This window comes from Ciconia boyciana, chromosome 13 (assembly GCF_034638445.1).
Source record: "Ciconia boyciana chromosome 13, ASM3463844v1, whole genome shotgun sequence".
Lineage (NCBI taxonomy): Eukaryota > Metazoa > Chordata > Aves > Ciconiiformes > Ciconiidae > Ciconia > Ciconia boyciana.
In genome coordinates, this window is record NC_132946.1 from 662081 (window position 1) to 688490 (window position 26410).

At 62.8% G+C, this 26410-nt stretch overlaps 1 protein-coding gene across 1 annotated transcript; it reads left to right on the forward strand.

Annotated features, from left to right (window-relative positions):
- Positions 1-9570: 9570 nt before the first annotated feature.
- HS3ST2 (heparan sulfate-glucosamine 3-sulfotransferase 2) lies at positions 9571-24332 on the forward strand. The gene is made up of 2 exons (XM_072878107.1): positions 9571-10034; positions 23186-24332. Exons 1-2 carry the CDS (start codon positions 9571-9573, stop codon positions 23802-23804), a joined length of 1083 nt encoding a protein of 360 aa, XP_072734208.1. The 3' UTR covers positions 23805-24332.
- The last annotated feature ends 2078 nt before the right edge of the window (positions 24333-26410 follow it).

The following is a 26410-nucleotide window of genomic DNA, read 5'->3' on the forward strand; positions in this document are numbered from 1 at the left end:
CGGGCCTTTTGCTCAAGTGTGCAAGTGCCAGGCAGAGGGACGGAAGGACGGAAGGACGGAAGGACCTCGTGGGGAAGGGCGAGCGGGGCAGCGGGCTGACCGTGGGTGCCGTCCCTCTGCCAGGCACGGCGTCCCCACGCTCCAGCCACCGCTGGGGCACCCTGAGGTGCCACACCCGTGCCACGGCCGGGAGCTGCCGCCGCGACGCCGGGGACATCCGTGGGGCCCCCAGGCAGCCGGCGCAGCCATCGGCCTTGGCTCTGCCAGCGCTGCCCCCGAGGGCATTTCTGCAGCGGCTGCCAGCTCTGGGGGATGTCAGTCGATCAAAGAGCTGAAAGGACTTTTTAAACCCGATCAGTCCCTGCCTCTCCCCGTCTCTGGATGGAGGCTGGGTTGTGTTTTTAACCAGGTACATCACAGCTCGCAGAGGAGCTCCTCAGGGACATGAAACCTGCCCGGGGTCCCCAGGGAGGGGAGGGCATGGGGACAGTCCCTGCCAGCGGAGGTGGCTGCGGCCGCCCCTCGCTGCAGCCTCCCGGCATCGCTGCACCCCGGGGCCAGGCCCACTGCAACCACTGCCGTGTCCCATGGGATGTGGGGGACACAGCACGGGGACAGCTCTGCACGGATGGCGCTGGCTCACAGGGCCCCATGCGAGGCTGGCAGCCACCGCTGCCCGCTCTGCCGTCCCCGTGGCACAGCCAGCGCAGCCCAGCTGAGCGCGGCCGTGCCAGGGCACCGCCGGAGCACCCCTGCCCACTGGGCAGCTCCCGGCTCGTTTCACTTGTTACACTGGGCTAATTGGTTTAAAAGAGATTGCTGGGTCACTAATTATGGAGCCTATTGAACGGCACATCTCAGCTTAAGGATACAATTAAAAGTTCACCCTAATTAATCAGGGGTAATTAACAGACCTTGCATTTCTCTGAGGGTAATTAATCAAGGAATCCAGAGCAAATCAATGCGGGCAGGAGGGAAGCCGGGGACCGAGCGTTGCGGGGGTGATGCTCTGCCTGACCCACTTTTCTGGGTGGGGAGCTGACCCGGTGTCCCCACGGCGGCTCCTGCGGTCCCTGGGTGCGTCACCCCTCTCGCCCGCTGCCACAGCTGAGACCCCGCCCCGCCCCCTCCTCCGCACGGGGGTCCGCACGGCTGCAGCGACGCGGGACCTGGCTCCGGCCGCAGGTACGGCCAGCAGCAGCACCGCGGCATTGCTGCCGGCGCCGCGGGGTCTGGCCCCGCGGGGTCCCGTGTCCAGCCCGCCGGGTTCGGCCCACTGAAGCCTTCGTGCCCCGCACCGCCCGGGCCTCGCCGACCTCACGAGTGCGGCCATGCACACGTGGGCAGCGGTGCCCAGGCGGGGCCGCGTGCCCGGGGAACGCGGGGATGGTGGCTGGAGCACTGGGGTGTCCTGGGCTGAGGGCTGCTGCAGCCGTGCCGATTGTTAACGGTGGTTTGGCTGCAGCTGCTTTATCTCCAGCTCCCCAAGGAGAAGCATATTGAGATAATCCAGACAAAATGATAGATGTACATCGGTGTCTTGTGTATGGATCTGGCTCGGTGTTTGTAATATTTTGTTGCTAAGGAAGCCCTCGTTTGTGGTGTGATAGAGGACCCCGTGCCAAATCACGGAAATTGATGTGCTTGTACTGGGAAACTTAATCACCAGAGGGGAAATGCCCACCTCGTTTTTCTCATGAAAGAGGAACGCAGTGCTTTGATTTTTGGCTCCAGTATAAACAAGGTGTGATTAAATATTGTTTCCCCTTTCTTTCTTGTCATTAATCAGGATATAGCTGTGAGCGTTGGGTGTGACATGGGGACACTTGCTTTGATTCCTCAAGTTCTTAAATGGTTTTGTTCTCTTTTCAATCCCATTAAAAATAGCAGGCAGGGTGTTTCAAAGTGCTCCTGCTGGAGAGCGCTTCTGATCTGAAGGATGCACGCTTGCCAGGAAACACGTCTGCCGCAGCCAGCGGCCGCACCGGCAGGTAGAGCAGCAGCCCCGCAGCCATGCGGCTCCTCCCGCGCCTCGCACGTGCGGTGCTGCTGGGCCGTGCCACGACGGGCCCTGGCAGCCGGGGCAGCTTCGCGGCACCAGCATGAATTGGGGCTCGGGGCCGCGCCCCGTGGTGAAGCTGGAGCGCGGCCGCCCCAATGTGCGTCCCGCCCCGTGCTGGCAGACCAGCAGCCCTTAGCAGCTGGGGCACCACGAGCCCCCGCCGGCTCCTCGCGGCACAGTGCGGTGAAGCTGCGGCTCCCCAAGCGCTGCCCCAGCCGGGGCGGTTAGCGCTCGCTCCGGCGGTATAGGCGCCCGATGCGGGGAGGTGCAGGGCAGCCCGTGCCCCTGGGACCCTCAGCAGGGGCAGGCGTAATCGACTGATATGAAAGCAGACGGAGCCTCTCCTTGAGGTGCATTTACTCCCCGGAGCTCGCGTGGGCCGTAATGGGAACTAGTACCCGCAGCAGGGGAGGCCGGGCCGGAGGGGGCTCTTGGTCGCTGGCCACGCTGCCCAGCAGAGCTGCAGGAGGGCACCGGGCTGGGGAAGCCTGTGAGCAGCGGGCTGGGAGCCCCTCGCAGCGGGCGCTCTCCTCCCGCCTCCCCTCCGCCGGTCGCCACATCTGCCACCTCCTGCGCAGTCAGAGGACGCCGCAATGTCACCGGCGGCTGGTTTAGGCTGTTCCCAACAGCCAGAGAGAGGTGTCAATGCTGGTGGTTTTGCAGGGAGGAGAGCGCGGGCAGTGCGAGCCGCCGGGAGCCCTGCTCCAGGCACGGCCCGTCGTGCACAGCAGGACGGATCCAGCCCCGCAGACTCTCCTGCTCGCCCGGGCTGGCAGCGACCCGCAGCTCTGCGCTGCCAGCGTGCTCTGCCCAGCAGCTGCCCGCACACGCCGCATGTCCCTGCCTGCAGCTCGCCGAGACGGGGAGTACGTCGCTTGTTCGCTCCCGCCCATGTGCTTCACTTGCTCACAGCTTGGGCTCCCGTGGAAATGCACCAGAAACTGCTTTCAAATAAGTTAATTTTAGTGCAAAGCTGCCACTGAAGCTTCTGCTGTTCTGCCTGTCACAACCTCTTGCGTCTGGTGTGGCCGCACCGTCCCTCCCCGGGCTGCCCGACGAGCCCAGCAGCTGGGTCCCTAACGAGCATCCCCAGGGAGAGACCTGGTGGGTGCAGGTCTCCTCTGGGCTGCTCCGCTGCCCCAGGTGAGGAGCGTGGAGGTGATTAGTCAGGATGTTTAAATTGACCGTGGGGGAGGCTTGAAAAGCTTCCAGCCGTGTGGGTGTATCAGGAGTGGGGTTGGTGCTGTGTGGGCTGGCCCTGTGGACAGGGCAGGGAGCTCGGGTGAGGCTCAGGTGGGTGCTCTGTTGCCATGCCTGGGTGGTCCCAGGGCCCCCCAGCATCAGAGCCACTGGGCTGCTTGCCCAGAGGGGTCAGAAGAGGAGGAAACCACTTGCAGGTGCCCAGTGGTCCCCAGGAGATGGTGCAGGTAGGTTGATGTGGGTGCTGGGGTCCCTGCAGGCACCTCCTGGGCTGGGGGGCTGCTCACCCTGGAGCAATGGCTTTCCTGCAGCCTGAGACCTCTGCCAGCACACCCTGCTCTCGTGGCTCTGTGTGGCTTTTTAGCCTGCCTGTGGCTTCCAACATGGGGAGCGACATCTCTTGGCATGGGGAGAGGGTCTCCCCAATGCAGTGAGGAAGAAGAGGGCAGGCCTTCCTCCAGCCAGTGACAGTGCCAGAGGACACAGGAGTGTCGGGAGTGAGTGTGAATTGTCCGCTTCTCTCCCTTCAGTGTGAATGGGGCAGCTTGCTTCTTATTTTCTGCCTTAAAGTTTATGTAAGGCAAGGAAGGGGTTACAAAGCTATAGAAGAGCTGGGCTGAACATGAGGCAACACTGAAAACAAGCTTTAAAAAAAATTTACCAGCTTGTGTTTGAGTACAGATTCCTCATTTGCAGTTAAATATAATTGTGAAGGTCTGTGAGCCAAAGAGATATTTCTAGTTATTGGAGAACGAGCTCCTGCCCCTGTGATCCCCAAGGAATGATAATGAGATTTAACCTAAGCAGCTGCTGTGGAGAGCCTGGGAGAGCTTCATGCGTGATGGTGTAATGATGAGGAGCAGAGGACGGTTACAGGGTCCCTGTCTGCTGCAGTGTGCAGATGAACTCTGACGACTGCATCATTTTCTGCACCGCGCTGTTCATACAGCGGCTCCGCGGCATGAGATGCAGACAGACCCAGCACAGCCACCCAGAGCCCTCCGACACCAGGGAGGTGCCTCTGGCTCCTTCAAGGGTAGGAAGGATGCTCGTGGTGGAGAGAGGGAGGATCCAGGACATGAGGAGCCTGTGGGTCATCCTCGTGGCAGGAGCTCGTCCTCAGGCCTTCGTGCATCTCCAGCCCCAGCACAGCCAGGAGGTGCCCAGCCCCGTGGGCTGGATTTGGCCCACGGTCCCGTGGCGGCTGCCTCCTCTGCCCAGTCGTGGCTGGGGACGGAGGGTCAGCCCCACCTGGCATCCTCATCTGCCAGCTGCAGCGCTAGGGTCGGTGCCCGCTGGACCACATCCCAGCGGGAGCAGCCATCGCCTCCGGCATGGTGGGCGGCGGGGCTGTGGCACGGCTGTCCGCTACGAGGGGCAGGAGCTCGGAGGGCACCGGTGCACCCCTGCCCACCTCCAGTTATGGTCTTTGCAGCGTCAGTGACAGATACGTAAGGATTAAATTGCAGTAATCTCTGTAATCTACTCAGCAAGATTAAAACCTCCTCCCGCCCCCAGACTTTATCCCTTTCATTCCAGGACTCCGCTAGCAGTGATTACAGCCGAGGGAAGCCATTTAGCTTTTAAGCACCGCTCCATCCTGCTTAAAAATGCATTTCAGAATCAAATGAGTTTGTGCAGCATGGCCAGGGCTGGCTGTTCCAGCTGGGCAAGAGGCTCAGAATTAGGACCAAAGTAGCTTGAGTCAGAGTCAAAATTAAATTTATTGTTTCTGGCCTTATTCAGAATACAGTGCATTTACAACTGATTAACGAGGCTTAACAGGAGTTTCAGACTCAATTCAAGGCAGCTTGGAAAGTCTCCGCTTCCACCCTGCTGTCTGACAGGCACTTTTGGACTCCGCTGCCCTGGGGAGACCCCACACTTCAGAGCTGGGAGACCTGCCAGCCGGCGTTGAGTTGGGTGGTGGTGAGCTGAGGGGGCTGTGGGAGATGGGATCAGCCCTCGGAAGCAGCTCTGAGGCCAGGGCAGCTGAAGTGCCATTAGCTGATGGGACTGAATATCACCTCCGTCCTCCGCATCGCCAAGCCCCGGGCTCTCTCCAGGGCTGGGATGGTGCAAGGGCTGCACCGAAGAGGAGGGAGGGAGAACCACCCGAGCGCCGACGGCCACTGCAGTGATGCCAGAGCCTTCGGCATTGGCTGGAGCGGGAGAGAGGACACAGTCCCAGTGGGCTCCCAGTGTTTGGGAATGGCTGGGTCCCGCTGGCACGCGCCCCATCACAGCACCCGCAGTGGCCCGGGGGGACATGCAGCAGGACTCCGAGCACCATCAGCCCTGACCCCTGTCCTCGCACGCTCCGGGCACCTCGCTGCTGCCCACAGATCTGGCTCGGCTGTGTCCCTCGCTCCTCTGCTTCCTGGCTGCAAAACACTGAAATGTCCTTTTTCCAGCTCCAAGTTTCCTGCCAGGACAGGGAGAACTGGGAGACACTCGAAAGCAGCAGACCCCGCGGCAGAGGCTTCGTGCAGGCGTTCAAGGACATTGCCAGGGCCGTGAAGCTGGAGCAGCTCAGCCGCAGCTGCCCTGTGGCACTGAAGATCCCCCCTGTCCAGGTACATGTACTGCTCAGCCATCAATTCCCAGCACAAAGGAAGGTGGCAGTTTGTCAGCTCAGAATCAAAAGGTTGTTAATGACATACATATTAGACATAGAAAACTGGATTAACAATGACACTTTGGCCCCGAGGACTTTTTTTGGCTCTGGAAATGAATTCTAACCTTGATCTCTTCTGCTACAACCTGAAGACATCAAGGGTAGAATATCACCTTTAATCTTATTTGCTATTTCCAGTATGCATTTTATTGCTTCCCTTTTTTTTAATAGGTTTCATGTGCTCCTGGCACAGACTTTCTTTGTGTATTTCTGTAATAATCTTCTGATCCCTACATTTCCGCCGTCTTTCTCTTTTTGCCTGCCCATCAGCTGCCTGTGCTTGGGATGAGACCTTGGACCGGGTTCTCCTTGGCAAAACCACCGAGCCAGGAGCCCCTCAGCAGCGGCTCTTGCCTGCTGTCAGTTCATGGCCTGGCATGATCAGTGCCTCGGGGGGAAGCGAGGCAAGAGGGCTGAGGGACAGGGACAAGCTCCAAATCCCTTCCACAGTGCCTGTGTCGTGAGTGCTGTCTGGCCACAGCCCCTGCGGTCCCGTGAGCTGGGTGCTGCCCTGGGCAGGGTGGGAAGGGAGGGGCACGAGAGGCTTCCTGGGGGCATTCAGAGAAACTGTCCTGGGGCAAACCAGCGTCCAGGGCTGTGCAATGAGCTGCAACTGGCCTGGGAGGGACAGGACTCGGTGAGGGGCCTTCAGGGGTAATGCCGGGCAAGGCAGCGGGGTCTCGAGCTGCTTTGGTAAATCCCACCCCAGCAGGGAGATTGGAGAGCCTGGGAGAGATGGAGAAAGGATGGGAAAGATCAACTTGGGAAGAGAGCCAGGAACCCAGGAGAGGTGAGGAGGAGAGGGGGGCACCGGTGGGAGCCTGCAAGGGGGCTAACGGAGGTGGAGAAAAGAAGACAAAGGAGAGGAAGGTGTAAGGCTGGCAGCAAAACACAGTGCCAGCTCAGTTCAGGAATGGGTGAAGGGGGGGCAGGACCTTCTCCAGAGCTCGCAGCAGTGGTTCCTCCAGCCCCTGTGCTGCGAGGCGCTGGCTGATGAGCGGGGAATCTCCTGCAGCAATTCAGTGGGCTCCTGCCTCCCACTACGCCGGGGCAGCTCCGGCAGCGGCACGGTGACTGGCTCCCCCCCCCCCCGTGTGGGGGATCCCACTCGGGGCTGACTCCTGGGGCTCCTGTTGACACAGGTGGCAGGGCCGGGCGTGTGCTGAAAGTGCCAGAAAGCTGTTGTTTACGTGGAGTCAGGAGTAAACAGCAAACATGTCATGGAAAAGACATGCCCTGCAAAGATACAAAGACTGAAAGCAAAATTGTCAGCTTTACAAAACATTCCTCCCTTGCAAGCAGAGAAACCTGGAGGTGTCTAGGCATCCACACCAGCTTTATTTATCCGGACGCCTCTAATGTTCATGCTTAAGCAATGTGTTTGCTGCCGGGGCTGGATCACCACATGGAGGCAATAAAATGGCTAAAAATGGAAAAAGCAACTTTTCCACAGATCTACTTTGGCAGTTTGTCATGAAGCGGAACTGAGTGATGGACACCTCCTGCCGCTGGAAGGGGAGCCTGCCAATGCCCGGCCCCTCGGGTACCCCCGCTCCTGCCCTGCTATCGCTGCCCGGGCAGGGTGGCATCCCCCGGCCGAGGGGCTGAAGCCCCTGGGCTCCCTCAGTGCCGCCTCCCTGCTCGGCGCTGCACCGGCTCAGGTGGGGGGCGTATGGCCCGGTGGAAGTACCAGACGTGGGCGAGTTTACACCAGCCAGGCATAGCCCAGTGCTGGCTGGCTCCTCCGGGCTGACACTGGATGCACGGCTCTGTCTCTCTCCCCTGACCCGCACAGGGGTGCTGGTGCCCAACCCGCGTGGGCAGAAGCGGCTGTCGCACAGAGCAGCAAACATGGTACCAGACGTCCCAAATGCAAAACGCCTGTGGGTCACTGTGGCACATCAGGGTGATGAGGTTGGCCCCACGAGGACTCAGCCCCTCTCCTCCAGTTCCAGAGCTCTCCTGAGCCAGCAGACTTTCGTCCTTAAGAAACTATTTTTAAACTCCCAGGGAGGTCCAATCCCACTGCTCCCACACCTGTGGAGAGCACTGCTTTTCAGCCATCTTTGCCATCTTTCTTTACACCTGCACCGACAGGAGGAAACCTCGTCCCCTCCCTGGACTGGCTGCCAGGGAGCTTGCAGCAACCTTGTTTGTGTTGGGCTGGCACTTTTTGCCTGTCTCCCTCCATTATCATCCTTCTTTCCGAGTAACAAGACAAGTGGTTTTCTGCAGCTGAACAAGCTTTCTGTGCTGAGAAAGCAGGGACAATGACTGTTGAGGTTTAAGCGGTGCTGCACACAGCCCTTTGGCTGTAGCATGAGCAACCAAGCAGAAGCCTGGGATGTCAGGGTGCGAGAGGGAAGGAAGCCGTGCCAAGCAGAGGGAGCCAGGGGGGTAGGGACAGAGCGACAACCTGCACCCACACCCAGCAACAGCCTTGTGGTTTGCCTGGGTCAGCCCGCTTGCAGGGCATCGCAAACCGTACAGGCGACGCTGAGCATCCCCGGCCCGGCAGAGAAATTCAATTCTCGCATCTTTTTCGAGCCTCTCCCCCTTACTCACTCGGCCGTGCCACAGCGGCCATGGCTGCTCTTCCTGCCCCTGCCGAGGACGGCAATCGCTGCTGCCGTGCGGGCCGGCCCCCCCTCGCTCCCGTCCCCTCCCTCGGAGGACGCTGGCTGCGGGCCAGAGCGGCTCCGGCACCCGGGAAGGAGGATCCCCGGGGCCCGGCCGGGCGCGCTGCCTGGCTGCCAGCGGCTACCCCGCCTGCCGCCAGCCGCGCCGGTGCGCGGCCCCGAGCCCTGTCTGCCCGGCTCCCGGCGCCGGTTCGCCTTCCTGGCCCGGGGACTCTGCGGCCGCGGGAGGCACGGCTCCCGGCCCGCCTGTCCCGGCCCAGGCCGCGGGGGCAGACGCGGGTGCCCCGGGCCCCGCACCGCTGCTCCGGGTGGTGAGGACTCGCTGCGGGGTCGGAGCTGCCCGCGGGGCCGGGCGGCCCCCGCGGGCGCCTCCGTCCCTGCCCTCCATCCCCCGCGGCACGGCGGAGCCCGGGGGACCGGCCCGGGGCGGGATGCTCGCACCGGGGCCGCGCCCGGGCAGGGGAGGGCAGGGCAGAGCCGGCGGGGGCCGGGCTCGGCCCCGCGGCAGCCCCGTCCCCGTCCCGGGCGGGAGGGCTCTGCGCGGCGGGTGCCGGCGGCCCGGCCCGGCCCGGCCCGGGGGAGGCTGCGGCCGCCGAGCGATCGCGGGGGCTCCGGGAGGAGCTGACGTCAGGCGGCCCCTTAAATAGCAGCGCAGCCGCCTCTGCCCCGGCACTTCCCGCGGAGGCGAGAGCCGGAGCCGCCGCCGCCGCCGTCCGAGCGCCGCGCCGCGCCGAGCCGAGCCGAGCCGCGCCCGCCGGGGATGGGAGCCGCGGCGGCGGGGCCGCGGGCGCGCAGGGGCCGGGGCGGCGGGCGCAGCCCCCCGGGGCGGCCCGGCCGCGCCGCCGCGTAGCCGCGGGACATGCCGGAGCGGCCGCGCGGGGTGCGGGCCGCCGCCGCCGCCGCCGCAGCGGGGCCCCGGGGGCAGCGGCGCGCCCCGCCGAGCCGCGCCGGGCCGGGCCGCGCCATGCCCGGCGGCGCGGCCCCATGGAGCCATGGCGCATAGGGCGCCGAGCGGGCGGGCCCCGGCTGCGGCTCCGGCTCCGTCCCGGCGGCTGGCGCGGAGGGTCCTCGTCCTCTTCACGCTGTCGCTCTCCTGCTCCTACCTCTGCTACAGCCTCCTCTGCTGCTGCGGCGGCCCCGCCGCGCCCCGCGCCCGCTGCGCGCCCGCCCGCGCCGCCGCCGCCAAGAAACTTCTGCAGAAGTCGCGGCCGTGCGGGCGGCCGCCGCCCGCCGAGCCCCCCGCGGGCAGCGCCGCGCCCGCCCGCCGCCCGCGGGAGCCCCCGGGGCCGGCCCGCCCGGGCGCCAAGCGCCTGCCGCAGGCCATCGTGGTGGGCGTCAAGAAGGGCGGCACCCGCGCCGTGCTGGAGTTCATCCGGGCGCACCCCGAGGTGCGCGCCCTGGGCACCGAGCCCCACTTCTTCGACAGGAACTACGACCGCGGGCTGGAGTGGTACAGGTGAGGGCGGCGCCGCGGACCGGCCCCCGCCCCGCCCGGGCACCCCCGCCCTGCCCGGCCGCGACCGCCCCCCCGCCCTCTCCCCGCCCCCTCCCGGTGGCGGACCGGGGGCTCGGGGCCGCCCGGGCGCTGCCACCCCCCTCGGCATCGGCGGAGCCGGCGGGGCGGGAGCGGGCGGGAGCGGGCGGGCCGGGCCGCGCGGGCGGGCGGCGTTGTGCTGCCGGCGGAGCCTGTCGCCCGGCCGCGCTCGGGGAGTTTTCCCGCCTCCTCCTCCTCCTCCTCCTCCTCCTGCAGAGCCGAGCGGGGTCGGGGCCGGGCTGGCTCCGGGCAGGGCAGCCGTGCCCCAGCCCTGCGCGGCTCTTGCCCTCCCGGCCGTGGGAACGTGGCTGCCGGAGCCCACGCCAGCGCTGCCAGCGCTGCGGCTGCAGCCGCCCGAGCCCCAGCCCGGCCGGGAAGGGGCTCTGGAGCCGGGAAGGGGCTCTGGAGCCGGGACGGTAACGGGTTTCCCATCCCGGCTGAGGAAACAGTTGCCTGCGTGAAGGGGCCTCTGAAACACGAGCGAATGACTAGCCCACGGGGCGGCACGGCTGCCTTCCCTGCAGCCCCGCTCAGCGTGCCTCAGCACCCTTCTGCCGTCAGGGTTTATCTCTGGCTCTGTGAGAGGGGCAGTCCCTGTCCTCCGCCGTCTTGTCTCTCTGAACTCAGATAAGTGTGGATAAGATGAGATCTCTGGTACTTTGCAGAGAACAGCGAGTGCGTCTCCAGCAGGAGATGGTGGGATTTTAATTTCAGTAAAGGCTTTTGTGAGGAGCACAGGGGTGCTCACGGAGAGGCAGCGAGTACTGCGTGAGAGCAGGTCGCAGCACCCGTGGGCTCATCCCCTGCCTGTGGCCCCACACTCGGTCCTGCAGGCAGTTCATCCCCGCGGTGTCTGACCCAGTGTACTGGTGGTGGTTTGCTGCGCTGTTGTGGAGCGCTGCAGGAGCTCTGGGCTGCTCTCGGGCAGGGCTGCAGTGCTTCTGCTGGGCATCAGCCTCAGGAGGCAGAGGAGGGCTCGGCCTGGCCCCAGGTGCCTGTGAGCTCGCAGCAGGGAGAAAGGACGTCTGGCGCGGTCAGTGCCTCGGAGCATCATGGCGGGCAGTGGGAGGCAGCCCGCGGGGCCACACACCGAGCTCGCTTGCCCTTCTGTCTCAGCAGTGGTTTCCCAGCGGCGTTGTCCCCTGTTCTAGAGCAGGGCAGTGCTCATCGGTTGCCAAACGCGTCAGGGGCACCGTGACATGGGGCTCGCTCCCAGCTCTGCTGGGATCCTGGTTTGTCTCCTTGCTGGGCAGGCGTGAGTCGTGCCTGTGGCGTGAGGATGCCGCTTTCTGACCGTGAGCGGATCGGAGCTGCTCTGAGCAGCACCTGACTGCTGGGCACTGGGCTGGTGCTCCAGCCCTTGCAGCTGGGGTTCACGCCCGGGGAGGCGGCTCAGGCACTGCACGGGGAGGGCTGTCTGCAGACGCAGGCAGATCGGCCGCCCTGCGTTGTACTTGGGTCACAGCAGACCCTGCAGCCGGGAATGTTCAGCTCCTTTTGCAGCAGTACCAGTGGCAGGTGACGGAGAGCCAGGACAGGCGCGGGTGGAGCTCGCTGAAGGTGTTTCCCTCTCCTAAGGCTGTCCTGCAGCACGCCCAGTTCCTCCTGGCCTTTGGAGAGTAGCTGCAGCAGTGTCCTTCGCCTGCTCTTGCCCTTCGGCAGGTCTGTGTCTTTCCCTCACCCTCCCTTCGACATCAGACACTGTCACCCATCCCGCATCGCCTAAAAGCAAGCGGCTGGGAGCAGCCCTGCAGTACAGGCTGTAAGGACAGGAGCAGCAGTGCTTTGTCTAACAGCATCCAGAGTAGCAGGACAGGCGATGGAGCGGACATGGGTCCTGGCTGAGTCCCTTGCTCAGAGGGGAGCTGCATGTGCTCAGCGCCTGGCTGGGAAGCAGCCCCCCCAGTCCTGAGCTGGGGTCCTCCCACGCAGTCCTTGGCCCTGCAAACTCTCCGGGCTCTTGTGCTTCCCACGCGCACGGTCGGTGCGGGAATCCGGGGCTGGGAGCCTCGCAGGCAGCACAGGACTGAACCTCGTGGCACTGCTCCTGCAGAAGTGCTCGTGGCTCCTTGCAGGAGGGCCGGGGCCACAGAGCCCGGCCCGGGCAGCACTTGCCGGCACCTGTCTGAATGAAGGGAAGGGGCTGCGCCCCGGGACAGACCCCGCCTGGGGCACGTAAGGGCACCCAGCGTGGTGCTGGTCCAGGAGGCAGGAGCCGTGTCCCCCTCCCGCACACACTTTGGCACCGAGGGGCTGCGGCAGTGAGCACCGAGCAGCCGACCTCCCGCCCCGAGCCGTGGTTCAGCCTGGGATCCTCCATGTGAAGGGACTCGTCTGTGACCGGGAGGGACGCAGGGACGCAGCCTGTGACAGTGAGTGGCAGTGGCGACAGGCAGCTGCTGAGCGAGGCAGGGGCAGCGGTGGGAGCACGGCCGGGTGAGCAACGTGCTGCCCGGGGCCTGGCTTTGTGTCTGGATCGATGGAGAGATCACGCCGGAGCAGCGGAGCCTCCAAATTAGTTCAGCTAAAACAATTAAATGACACTTCCCTGGTTTTATTACTTCTTTTTTTTAACTTCACAAATGTGCCAAAAGTTAAGCACAGAGGCTGCTAATGTATAAAACGTGGCATTGATTTTCCTCCTTGCAAGTGGAGCAATTAAATGCGGAGCAGGTCTAACCCGCAGCGTGATGAGCTCCTGTCGCTCTGCCAAGAGGCCGGGGAGCAGGAGAGCAGGGTCCTGCTGACAGCCGTGTCCCGGGGAAGGGCAGAGCTGACGCCGTGACCTGGCTGTGAAGGGCTGCCCCGCCGGGACCCCGGCGCGGGGAGGCTGCTCCTGGCTGGGGCCAGAGGCCGTCCCCAGCTGCCAGCCAGGGAGAGGTGATGCTCCTGTGCTTGGGGAGCACTGCGGTGCCGTGGGGGCTCTGCAGGTAGCCCAGACCCCATGGAAAGGCAAAGGCTTCCCCCGTCCTGAGCAGAGACTTCGCTTGCGGGAGCCCCTGGCTGCTGCGACAGCCGAGCGCTCGGTCCGGCTCCGTCCTTCCCATTTTGTGCCCCAGTGGGGAGCCGAGTGGAGGGACCGAGTAGGTCTTTGATGCAGTTGAGAGCAGCGTGAGAGCTGAGCCCCTCTGATGCTCCAAAAACATCAGTTCCCGTTTTTCCACATTTTCCCCTGCCCTGGAGTTGGTCTGACGTGGAGGTGGCAGAACCAGCAGGAGAGGACATCTCCTGATCCGCCTGTCCTTGCCGGCTCCAAATGTTGTGCTTGCTCACAGCTGCTGTTTTCATGGTGCCTCCTGCCTTAGCTCCTGCCATCGCCCCGGGCAGCCTTGGCTCCCTCCGCTCTGGGAGACGGCACGCTGGGCAGAGCCGGACCCCTCTGCTTTCCCCCGCGCCAGACCACCGCCCAGGAGCTGCCTGCTCACCGACTTCAGACCCAAAACACCCGTGCCATTTCCAATTCCCATCAGCCTCTCTAATCCACCTCATTAGCTACAGATACACTACAGGAAAGGTATTTTTAGCAAGATCTGTTTTAAGACAACTGAAACCAAACAGCCAGCTACTGGGGAATATCGATTCATTACCAATCCTGGACTAAATGTTCAATATAGAGCTTTTCCTGCTGCAGGTAGCGTGTGCCAATAACCTTCAATATTTTTCAGAACACAGGGAAGACAGTGCCGTTTAATTTGCAGTTAACTTTGAGTGGTGACTCTGTAATTACAGCATCTTAGGGTGTGCTTTTCCTCCCTAGGATTCCTGAGTAACCCTGTCAGATGCTCCAGCGTGATTTTCACAGAGAGGGGCTTTTCCTAGCAGGTCCAGCTGCAGGCTCCTGCCTGGCAGCCTCCGCTGTGCCTCTGTCTGCAGGAGCCGAGCCAGGAGCAGGCGCTGGCACAGGGGAGAGCCCCGTCTGGCTCCCGCGTGGATCCACCTGCCCGAGTCCTGTCCCAGGGATGGCACTTGGGCCGAGCCCCGGCTTCCCCACGCGCCGGTGCGACAGGTCCCTGAGGGCACCCGTGCTGCCGGGGCTCTGCCCCGGGCCCCCCGCGCTGCGTTTGCTTTCGGGGTGCCGCTGGGGCTGCGGCGGCACGAGGAGCACTGCCGGGCTCTGAGCGGTGGGCGCCGCGGCTGTCCTGGGGCAGCGGGCCCTGCCAGCAGCGCTGCGCCATCCCCGCGTCCCTGTGCCTGCGGGAGGGAGAGGAGGGAGCGGGCACAGCCCCGGCTCCTGCACTCCGCCTCGCTAATTGCTCGCTGCTAATGGCCGGGTTGGCTCACACACAAATGGGAGCCCATTAGGCTTTGCCCAACAACGCGGACTGTTTTGTGGGCTTGACTGACAGTGCATTTTGCTAAAGTTAATTAGTAAGAAGAGAGGAAGGCAGCAAGCTTCAAGGATGCTTTGAAATTTCCTTGACTTCAGAGAGTGCCCTGGCTCTGAGGAATGGGTACGAAACCTCCGGCAGAGACTTTTGTGTGAGGAGCTGCCCTGCGGGCAGCGTGTTCCCTGGTTGCTGCCTTGCCTACGTCTGCCTGCAGGCAGCGGTCCTGCCCTGCCCTCCTCTGGGTGGGCCTGGGTGCAGTGGACACCCTCGCTCAGGCCCCGGGAGGGCTTCCCCTGCTAAGGCGCTGGGAGAAACGCAGGGAGGTAAATCCACGCAGGGTGCCAAACCTTCAATATTAATGATGCGCGTTCTTGCTCTGTCTTCCGTGACCTTGATTGTAAACGCTGCAATTTGTTCTAACCTTCGCTTTGGTAGCACAAAATCCAGCTCGTAACCTGGCGTGGCCGTGGGCTCGGATGCTTCATGAAGCTGACAAGTGAAGGACGCCGGTCCCTGGTGACCTTGGGCGTCCATCGCGGGGGTCAGGCGCTGTCTGCGGTATCTGCGCGCGGTGTGTGCTCTGGGGTGTGCGCTACCCGCTGCCGCCGCGCTGGGAGCAGGGCCCAGAGCAGGCTCCCGGGGCAGGCGGTGCCCGAGAGCCTCTGGCAGCAGAGCAGCCACCCAGGCAAGCAGCCGGCAGCACCCGGCCCTTTTGGGTGTCTGCAGCCCTGGGTCCTCCGCACAATGACCGTGTCCCAGGTGCGTCCCCGGCAGCAGGCACGTTAGACATGGCTGGAGTCGCTCTTTCTCAGCGCTGGCGTGTGACGTGGGGTCTCCAGGACCCACCGCTGGGTCGGTGTGGGTTGTTCTTGGTGCTGGCATGTTGTCCCGTCCATTTGCACACTCCTGAGCACTGGAAGATCACCAAGTGGGCAACGTGTCTCTGACGCTAGCCTTTAACTAGGGAATCACTGCAGCAGCTGCGGCATACTAGGTGATTTTTTTTTTTTAATGACTATTCATTTTTAAAGTTTCACCTATGGAAGGAGTTGCTTTGGAAATGGGAGAGGGGGAGACCCCAGCCTTTCTCCGTGAGCCACGGGGCCTCTCCCAGCGGCTGGGCTCAGGCCGGGCTGGGATGCGTGCGCTCGCTGGTGGGCTGCCTGCCCCGACCCCGCAGTAGCGGCAGGGCCGGTGAGCTGTGCTCCGCGAGCACTGCGCTGGGAAGCCCTCGTCTCCCGACACTTCCCAGCCGTGCTCCCGTCGGCGCTGGCCTTGGGCTTTGTCTGACCCTCACTCAGCGCTGCACAGTTATTTAGGAAGATGGGAGTCACACATTGGCTTGAGTGCACGAATGGCGTCGGCAGCGTGCCCTTTGGAAAAGATTTTGTTGACTTAAAGGGCACCGCAAATCTCTGGAGCATTCAAATGATTAAAAATGAATCAGCAACAAAGTTAATTACTGTGTTCACACTGCTTTTATGCATTGAAATGTCCCTCATTAACTGTCTGTGAGCACTGGTGTAAATTCTTTGAACATAAACATTTATTAAAGGTAGCCGATCCATCATTAAATCTGAGGCTACCTTAGCACGGGGTGGTGGCAGCGGGGACGCAGGGCCGGGCCAGCCACTGCCTGGGCTGCGGTCTGGTCCCTCGGGGCGGCGTTTCCCTGGGGCGGACACGGTGCATCTCTTGAGCGTGCGGGCTGGGAGGACGCAGCAAGTCCATCCCGCTCAGCACTGCAGGAGCCCCGCTCCCGGAGCCAGCCCTCTCCCCAGCCCCGTTATTGTCGTGCTGCCAGCCTTAGTGGATCAGGGACATGGCAGCGGCGCCGGGGGATTCCTGTTCGCCCCTTGAACTCCTGGCAGGGGTCTTTCGCTGCAAACCGCCAGCTGTGTGGCTCTCGGCTGGGGTGTCCCTGTGTCCTAGATGCCCGCTGCGATGTCGCTCAGCCAGGGAGAGTTTTTTATCTTCCTCACACCCCAGTTTCTCGTGTGCTTGACCCAGTTTTGCTTAAACCTCCATGTAGCTTTGCTTGAGCCTTCATCTACTGCTGCCATCCGCGGTCCTGCTGAGCCCAGCAGTGCTGGGCCACCAGCGGAGAGCCAGTGGTGGCTGTCATCTGTGCACACCTGTAGCACGGCACAGCGTGGCATGGCGTGGCACAGCACGGCACAGCGTGGCATGGCATGGCACAGCATGGCATGGTGCAGCCCCCTCAGCAGTGGGCAGGGAGCTCGGGGCCAGGCTCCTGCTGCGGTGCCGAGTCCCATGCAGCAGCCGGGCTCACTCCGCCATTGCCAGTGGGAATCTGCCTGGGCTTTCCCCGGCTCCTGCCGGGGCGGTGCGGCAGGCAGCCCTCCCGCAGAGCTCCGGCCGAGGGGGCAAGGGGCAGGCTGTGGCGTGGGGAGGGGACCTGCCGTCCGGTCAAGGTGGAGCGGTCCTGTGGGACCATCCTCATGCCAGTCTGTGCTCTTGCAAGAGTTTCTGTGCTCATCTCCAGCTCCCCGGTGCCGCACAGAGCAGTGACCCTCGCCGCTGCCCCACCACCCTATAAGCCCCAGCCGGACCGGCCCTGCCGGGAGGACAGCAAGCGGGTGCTCGCTTGTGCTGGAGGATTTTGACTCCCAGCCTGGCGGGCTCCCCTCTCCCTGCCTGCGCGTGGGCAGCGTCCCCGGATGCAGCCGCTGAGCCTGCGACATCAGCTGGGAGAGGGAAAGCGCACAACCCTCGTCACAAGAGCCAGCACTTGAGGGTTTTTTGCCAAATTAAACAGTTTGTTTTTATGCCGATGAGTGGATGGAGTCCAGGATTACGCACACGTCAGTCTCTAGCCTCCGAGGAGAGCCCGGGATGCACCTGCTACGTCTTCGCACGCAGCGAGCTGCAGCAGGCAAATACTTACCCGGGAGCTGCCCCACTCTCCCCTGCGCTCCGCAAGCTGGATGGAGGGGCCGGTGCTGTAACGGGATTATCGGATGGGCGCTCTCCCCACGCACCCTTATCTGCAATATCTCAATCGTCTGATGAATTTTTGTACAAATTCCTCCCTGGGAGAGTGTTTCACGCATGTTCAACATCAAAGGAGAGCAGCCAGCGAGGGAGCACATGTTTCTTTAATGTGGGAGTGTTGTAGGGGCCGCAGGGTGCCCAAAGGCAGATTATAAGAAAATTAATAATTCAGGTCTAGGAAAGGTGCTGGTGAAAAGTTAACTCCTTCAGGGCGAGGTGCTGCCTTCGCACGGGCACAGCCGCAGCCGGGGCCGGGCTCTCCGCTGCTGCTGCCCCACAGCCGTGGGGCCGTGGGGGCTGCCCAGGGACATGCCAGCTCCCAGGCACCGTGGGGCATAGTGACGCTGGCTCGGCCGCGTCAGGGGAGAGCAGCTTTCCTGGGGCCATGCCAGCAACTGGATGTACCTGACCTGTGTCCCCTCTCCAGTAACGTGGGCAAACGCAACCTCTAAATCTGCAGGTTGGAAGGGAGCATTAATGCCCATATCAAATGGCACTAAAGGGCTTTAAGAATTGGGTAACTATAATGAAAATAATCTCTAATTCAAAAGGAATTAATGCTGTCTCTCCAGCCAGAGTAATGCGTTGAGCAGGGGATTTGGCTGGTGCCGGGGATGCCCCCCGCTCCCCCTGGTACGCTCACAGGTCCTGCCACATGGGAGCCCCGGCCCCGGGGAGTGTTTGTAGGGCCACCGTCGAGCACGCGTGCGTGCAGCCCCCGACTGACGGACTGTCCTGGGGGGAGCTGTGATGCCCCTGATAATTAAATGCCTCTGTTGGTCAGAGCATCGGCTTTCTTGGCAAGAGCAATGAAAAGCAAATGAAGTGAAAAGCCTGTGGCTGCTGAATGGCATCTGCAAGGAATGAGGGATGAGCTGCGTCCCACCAATACTGCCAGGAAGAGCTTCCGACACCTCCCGCAGAGGCTCGTCCCTCCTCGGAGAGGACCCATCCCGCACGTCCCTGGAGCGATGCTCCACGGGCCGAGGCCGTGTCTCGGGTCTCGCAGCTGCGGGTGGGTATGGGCAGCGGAGCAGGCAGCAGCTCTCAGCTGGGCAGGAGCCCGGGCTGGGGCAAGGCACAGCATCCTCTGCAGAGAGCGGTGGGGCTGGGCCAGCGCTGGGCACGCCGTGACCCTCCCTTGTGGTTTTTCTCTCCCGGGCAGTGGGAGGGAGCCGGGTGCAGGGGAGGGACAGGCTGCTCCGCTCTCCAGCCCGTGGCATTGCTGCAAGACCGGAGTGGAGTTTGCTCCACTACGTCCCTAAGGATTTCTGTGCAAAGCTGTCCTGCTATTCACTCAGCATCAGCGGTTTTGGCCTCCTCCATTTCTGCCGCATCGCAGATTCCCATCACCAGGATATGGTGTGGATGGAATGTGCACCGCTGCCGGGTGGAGGAAGCCTTGGTGTTTCTCAGCCTGACCGTGCTGATGGGGAGAGCGCTGGCAGCGGCTGCTGTGACACCGGCGTGGGCAGTGCCGTCATGCTGCGGGGGAACCGAGGGGCCTCGGAGGGGAGGGCTGGGGCCGAGGGAAGCAGCCTCACGCTGCCCTCCCGGACCACCAAAGCCGCCCCCGCCCCTCCCGCGGCAGAGGTGATCCCCCAGCTCCACCGTCACGGGAGCACCCGTTATATAGTGGGGTAGTGAGGGCAGCCACGCCATCCCCCTCCCAGCAGCACCGTCCTCATCCCCGGTACAGGAGGAGGTGCCCGCTGACCGTTCCTCGGCATCCAGCAGCTCTCCCAAGAGCGGCAGGTTTGGCGTCTCCTCTCTGCACCCGTGAGAGCTCCAGCCATCCTTCCCCGTCGGTGTCACCGGTACGTCACCATCACCGTGCTGGCGTCAGCTCTGGCACCGCCTGGCAGCAGCTCACTCAGCGTGTGCCAGGAGCCGGTGCGGGGCCGGCTGGGGATCTTTAGCAGTCGCGGGCGCCCAGGACAGGTCCCCGAAGCGGCAGGAGCAGCTCCTGCCTGAGCCGCGGCCGCACCGGCTACCGAGAGCCTTCACACCTAAACACGCGAGTCCTGGGCTTAAAACTATGTGACATGTTATTTGTATGCAAATAACTCTGTGAATGCAGAAGTCCAAAAATATAATTTTAAAGTCAACTGTAATTAAGTTTGCAATGCATTTCCCCGCTCTTGCAGCCCTGGGGATCCCGCCGTTAACGTAAAGATGAATGCCTGGGTGACATTTCTCCCCCTTGCATGGTTTCACTGGTGATTTATTTATCTATTCGGGTTGTGTTTTGTTGTCTCAGCAGTCTCTGTTGTTCAGGAGCAGCAAACACTGGGAGTCCATTTAAAAAAAAACAACTCTTGTCTCATTTCAGTAATTTACTATGCAGAGATTTTCTGGTTTTCATAATGGATTAGAACCTGTAATTTCATTTTTTGAATACATGGACCTAATAGCTCACGTAATGAAAGTCTAACAAGCCTGAAGATGAGCCATTAATGAAACAGCAGTTTTATGATTCTCCACCAATATATTGCAATAGTGAATCACTTACAAAGCTGTCCCGCGCTGATTTATGATGAAACTTGTTTGTGATACGGAGATACAGCCGTGATGCCTGCTGCTAAATTAGCATTTCCTGACAGCCGTTAAACAATGGGAATCGTAATCGGGATTTATGGGGTTTGAAGCGGAGCAGCAGGAAAGGCCAATTAAGCCACGTCCATGCTCAGGTACCACTGTAAAACAGCCCTGTTAATTTATGCTAACGAATTAGTTCGTTCTCTTTCAAATGAGGACGCTGGTCAAGAGCGCGTGAGGGAGCGCGGGCTGGCTGCCACGCTGCCCCAGCACAGGCCGCCCCTGTCCCCTCGCGCAGCCCCGTCCCCTCGCCGAGGGGGACCGTGCAGGGTGCAGGGACCGTGTCCCTGTGCCAGCGCCTGGGGGAGCGAGGACGGCCTTGACCATCCTCTGTAGCTCCGCGGCAGCCTGGCGCAGACCCCTGGGCATGTCTCTTTAGTGGCTCTCCGCAGGTCTCTTCCAGCTGCTCATCCAGTCCCCCTGGCCCACGGCCTCTTCTTGTCCCCACGTCACCTTCACAGGGAGCGTCCCCTGGGGACCCACCGCCCTCGGCGCGTGCTGCTGCCCTCTGCGATGCCCCGGGTCTTCCATCGCGGTCCCCTTGTCACGCAGGATGTTGTAGGCTGCTGCTGTGTCTCCTCCCAGTTAGGTCTTTCATCGGGTTTCTCTCTACAGAGCAAACCCCAAAGCCGGTGGCTGTGGGCCGTGCTTTAGGGACCTGCAATGACTGCCGGTTTCCCTGGAGGGAAAACCTCCCTCTGGTTTCCTCTGGTTTCGGTCACCGGACTGATGCGGCTCTCGGAAACACCGGTGTTGTAGCACGCCAGCGAGGCAGCATGGCCGTGGCAGTTGTGCAGGGTTTATCCCATGAATAAATCAGTGCCTCGCTCTCTCCAGCTGAATTGCTGCAGCCAGGGTTGCTGATGTTTGCTTTCCCTGACTGCTCCTGTCTCCAGGCCTCACTGGGTTACCCAGACATCCATAGCTCCACGTCTATTAAAGCGACTGTTGCACCAGCTCCTCCCCAGGCTCCTTCCCCGGGTCCCCTTGCAGGGGTGGGCGCCCGCGGCGGTGCCCAGCCGGGGCAGCCCTGCCGGGGGGGACATGCGCTGCGGGGGAGCGGGGGGCTCACAAGGAGTCCCACGAGCTGCGTTAACGACGCGCCTGCTCACACAAGGGCTGCTGCCGGTGCCGCGGGACTGCCAGGGCGCGGATGCGGCCGGACGGCAGCAGCGTCGCTGCCCACTCCCCCTCACCGCAACGCGCTTGCTGTGCACCAGCGCACCTCCCTGGGTCCGTGAGGGGAGCGAGCCGGCTGAGCTCTGCCTCTTGGAAGAACCCTGCTGTGGCCCCGGTAAGGAGCAGACCCGGGGACACCCCTCCTGCTCCCTGGGGTGCCTGTGGCTGGGCTGCCCACGGGCTCTCCGGCAGCCAGTGTGCTGCTCTGTGCCGGGCACGTGTGGGCGCCTCGCGTTAAACATACGGGCTCTGTTAAAAAAGAAAACCAAACACTCCTGGAGGCACTTTCCACAGTTCCCCATAAAACTCTCCCCAGGCAGCTCCTGACTGTGCCTCTCAGCCCATGTTCTGCTGCACAGCTGAATCCAAACCAGCCAGTTCATGAACACGAGCCACCAACTTGCACCGCAAAGTGGGAAAAGTGGCAGATGCTTCTGAGCAATGAACGTAATTGCAATAGAAGGTGCCCTTCCAGCCTGCGCCTCTCCCCGAGGGGCTGGGGCAGGAGGGCAGCGGCCCCAAGGCAGGCGCCCGGCTCGCCGCGGCACTGCTGCCGGGAGGGCTCCTGCGTGCCCGGAGCTGCCGTGGCAGCAGCTCGCTCCCCGGCGTGCGTCCTGGTGCCAGTCGGTACCCACGGGACGCTGGCCTCGTCCTGGCTGCCTGCGCTGCCTGTGCGCTCCAGCCAGGGGACCCGTGGTGCCGTGAATCTGGCTGAGATGGATTTGATTGATAGTTTACTCTAGTGATACAAGACCAATTTATAAATCTTTCCATCCCATTAGTTTGTATTTGATTTGGATGTTCACATGTCAAAGCAAATGATTTAATTAGTGCTAAGCTGGGCTGCAGGGATGCTACATTTTCCCCCAGTCTGGTGCTCCCTCCCTGGCCTTGCAGCCCAGCTCCCTGCGCCAGAAACAGCCGGGTGCGTGCAGGACCCCATCTGGGAGCCGCTGGGCCTGACCGAGCCTCCGGCAGGGTGGGGATACCCTCATGGGCACGAGCCCCGTGTCCCTGGGCAGCCCCTTGCTCCCGGGTCCCGCCGGAGGAGCAGCACAGCACCCAGGGACGCAGCCATCGCTCCCCACAGCTTCTCATGGCGGTGGCATCGCACAGCCACCACGCTCCTGCGGCCCGGCCCCGGCAGCCTTTGCCGTCACTGGGCACAAGGGTTGCGCGCAGGCAGCACTGATTTCCTGCCCACCTCCAGGATGAAGGCAGAAGGACAAAGGGACTGTGCTGCCGGTGGGTGCTGGAGGCCCGCACGCTCCTGGGCTGGCACCCTCCTCTGCCCGGGCACGGTGCTGACTGCGGTGCCAGTGGCACGGGAGCGCGGGAGCTGGGGTGCACCGTAGTGTGATCGGGGAGGAGAGATGCCGTGTAACTGCAGTAATTCCAGAAGGAGCCGCTGTAATTTCTTTTGCAAATGGCAGCTGGTGTAGGAATGGGGGATGAAAGGCTGAGCACAGGCTCCAGCAGAGACTGTCTGCTGCGTCATGCGCCCGCGCCAGCGGCCGGGCTGGGTGGCAGGACCCGCTCCCCTTCCTGGCTGCAGACTGAGCTCCGGCGCTTTCCTTACGTTGATAATGACTTTACCGATGATGGGGACGGAGCAGCCCCAGCTGCCACCCAGCCCCGGGGTCCCTGGCAGTCTGGCCGTGCCCTTGCCCCCCGTCCTGCCTGGCTCTGGCCTCCCTCTGGAGCCGAGCATCTCTGCTTGCTGCTGTGCCAGCGGGGCTGCCGGTGCCCCCGTCCGCTGCGCGAGGGGTCCCCTGGGGCTGGGATGGACCCGGGTCATGGCCAGGGGCCCTCTGCAGCACTGCAGGAGGGAGCTGTGCCTGCCTTGTCCTGCCGGGAGGGGACACCACGCCAGCCCCACGCTGCAGACACCACCGCCCAGTGCCGCGCCTGGCCCGGCTCCTTCCTCACCATCACCTTCTGCTTCGCTTGCAGGAGCCTGATGCCGCGAACGCTCGACAGCCAGATCACAGTGGAGAAGACCCCCAGCTACTTCGTCACCAAGGAGGCACCACGGCGAATCTTCAACATGTCCCGGGACACGAAGCTGATCGTGGTGGTGAGGAACCCGGTCACCCGGGCCATCTCAGACTACACGCAGACGCTCTCCAAGAAGCCAGACATCCCCACCTTCGAGGGCCTGTCCTTCCGCAACCGCAGCCTGGGGCTGGTGGACACGTCCTGGAATGCCATCCGCATCGGGATGTACGCTGTGCACCTGGAGAGCTGGCTCCAGTACTTCCCCCTCTCCCAGATCCACTTTGTCAGCGGGGAGAAGCTGATCACGGACCCAGCCGGGGAGATGGGCAAAGTCCAGGACTTCCTGGGCATCAAACGGGTTATCACGGACAAGCACTTCTACTTCAACAAGACAAAAGGTTTTCCTTGCCTGAAAAAGTCAGAGAGCAGCAGCTTGCCTCGCTGCCTGGGCAAGTCCAAAGGCAGGACTCACGTGCAGATAGACCCCGAGGTGATCGAGCAGCTTCGGGACTTTTATAGACCTTATAATATCAAATTCTATGAAACAGTCGGGCAGGACTTCAGGTGGGAATAAGCGTCTGGGAGCAGAGCGGCGGTGACGTGAGGCTGCAGTCTTCCGTGAGGGGGGCCAGGGGGGCTGGAGCCAGGACACCCCGGCCAGCCCATCCTGCCCAGAATCTGTGAGCAGAGGCGGGCAAGGGGCTTCCCCAGCCCTCGGGAGGCCGGGATGCTCCAGGGCGAGCCGAGATGGGGGAAGAGACAGAGTCCTGCCGCAGCCACCGAGGGATGAGTGCCCGGCAGGCACTGCCCGTCCCGGCAGGTCAGCGGTGCCGTGGCTCACTCCGTGGGGTCCCATTTGCCACACGGTCCCTGGGGCCATGGTGATGGCCCCATCTTGCAGCCCATTTGCAGGCTGCTCCAAGGCACATCCCTCCTCTGTGTCCCAAAGCAAACCGGCGCTCCCGGACACCCTCCGACTGCGGGCAATGGCCGTGGGGCTGTCCCCTCGGGGCCGCGTCCCGCTGCGGTGCTGGGGCGGGCAGAGCTCCGGCCACTCCACTTTGCCTTTTGTCACTTAAGCGCAGTGTGTAACCACAAGGACAGTGAGATGTATCTGCTTGAAAAAGAATTCTATGAAAAATATTGTACCGATATTTTGTCCTGTGAATAAAGCACAGAATCCTGCTGTTACGGGTACTTTAGTGGCACTAGTTTCCTTGTTCAGCATGTGATCCCTTTGTGTAAATAAAAGCGGCTACCACCGGTCCGTATGCATGGGCTTTTCTTAGGGCAAGGCTGGGCAGCCCCGTGCTGCACCGCTGCCTGTGCAGTGCTGCCAGGGGCCCTGCACAGCCCCACTGCACCCACGGGTCAGGCGAGGCAGCGGGCATGGGGCTCGGGGCAGGACAGCGGATCAGCCTGGCACGGCAAGGAGGGGATGTGGGGCACAGCCCTTCACAGGGGTGGCGGCACCGCTCGGGGGTGCTGGAGGACCCCGGGGTTAATGCCACCACCTGCCAGGCGCCGGGAGGGCCCACGCTGCATTAGACGCAAGCAGCAGTAATTTATGGTTGAACTTAATGGGCTGTTCTATAGGAGCCCACGATTACGCTGAAATGTCAAGTGCTGCACGCTTTGCTAGATGCCCCCCCCGGCCTGTGCACACCTCCCATTGCATTAGTCACGGTTATCCTTTGATTTGCCTCCCCGGTGGCTGCAGCCAGCTCGGCGGAGGTGCTGCACCACGGGTAGGCTCTGCAGGCAGCCCCTCCGCCCTGCCTCAGCTGCACGTAGCAGAGCAGCACCCGCAGCACCCGCAGCCGGGCACCGGGGACGTGCGTCAAGGTGCACGTGCCCCAGGCAGCTCCTACGTGGTCTCGCCCAGCCACAGCATGACCGTGCCAGCCGGGAGCTGCCGCACCTTCTCCAAGCAGGGCTGGAGCAGAGCCCCCCGCGCCGTCCTGCTGCGCCCCAGCCCTGCTCCCTGCCGGCATGCCCTCAGCACCAGCCCCGCCGCTGGTCCCCACACCTGGCCAAGCCCCGCGGCGCTCCTCTCGCCCAAGCTGGGTCAGCCCTGTCGCTCCCCTCCTGCGAGCACCACACCTCTCCCCACACCTCGCTGAGCCGATCCCGGGACCAGCCGCCCTCTGACTGCCGGCGCGTTCGGGGACGGGGAATTCTCCCAGCTCAGCATTCTGCCCGGAGCCGAGATTGATGGGCTGCATCCTCGGGCGCTCGCAGCCGGGCACAGCATCCCTGTGCTCCCAGCTCAGCACACCGCGAGCAGCTGGGGGAGCGGGGGCCCAGGCAGCTCCCGCAGGGCTCGGCCGCGGGGACCAGCCGCTGATCGCCGCCCCGGCACAGCCGGGCAGCGTGGATCCCAGCCTGCCAGGGGAGTGCCGCTCTGTGGATGCACACACGTAGCTCCATCCCATCCTGCAGCAATCCATCTTAGGAACCTGTTAGCAGGCCCTGTAATGAGCACCACTGTTCATGAATATCAATAACGGCTCTTGTTGGAGTGGTGTTATTTGCCTTTCCGAGTTCTGGACTGTTTGAATCATCTATTGATTTTTGTAGTAAATCTCAGGCATTTTTGTCAAAGGTTGCAATTTACCACTAGCATCTAAATCTCAGCCCGAGCCTTCAGCCTCTCCCCCATGCCTGCACAAAGTGGTGCGGTGCCGTTTTGCAGCTGGGCTCTCCCGGGGCAGGGAGCAGCCCAGGAGAGGCCAGACAGGCCAGGAGGCTCCCGCTGCATTTGCCAGCGCAGCATGGGTGCCACAGCAGGGCTGGTGCCGGGGGCACTGGCAGCTGTTAGGTCCCCACGTGCTCGGTGGCAGAACAGCGCAGGGTACGACAGGAGAGGGACAAACCCCCTTTCCAGGGCCCCTCCACCCGCTGCCAGCACGGGGCTGGGTACAGCGAGGGCGATTCCCGGCCAGCCCCGCTCAGACTCGTCCTCCAGCGGCACCGGGGCCACCGCAAAGTGCCTGGGGAGAGCAGCAAAAGGGGGGGGGTCCTCACAGGGTGGCTGTGACCCAGGAGGGCACGGTGTCATCCCGCAGCGTGGGGTGGGGACACAGGCACCCCCGGAGCTGGTGGGTCACAGAGGCAGGCTTATGGACACGTTTCACTCTGAAACCTGTGCTTTCTGCTGGGGCTGCACAAGGCAAACGC

Coding starts and splice junctions, on each gene's coding strand:
- HS3ST2 (XM_072878107.1), top strand. CDS start 9,571: ATGGCGCATAGGGCGCCGAGCGGGCGGGCCCCGGCTGCGGCTCCGGCT. Junction 10,035..23,185: donor CGCGGGCTGGAGTGGTACAG/GTGAGGGCGGCG, acceptor CTTCGCTTGCAG/GAGCCTGATGCCGCGAACGC.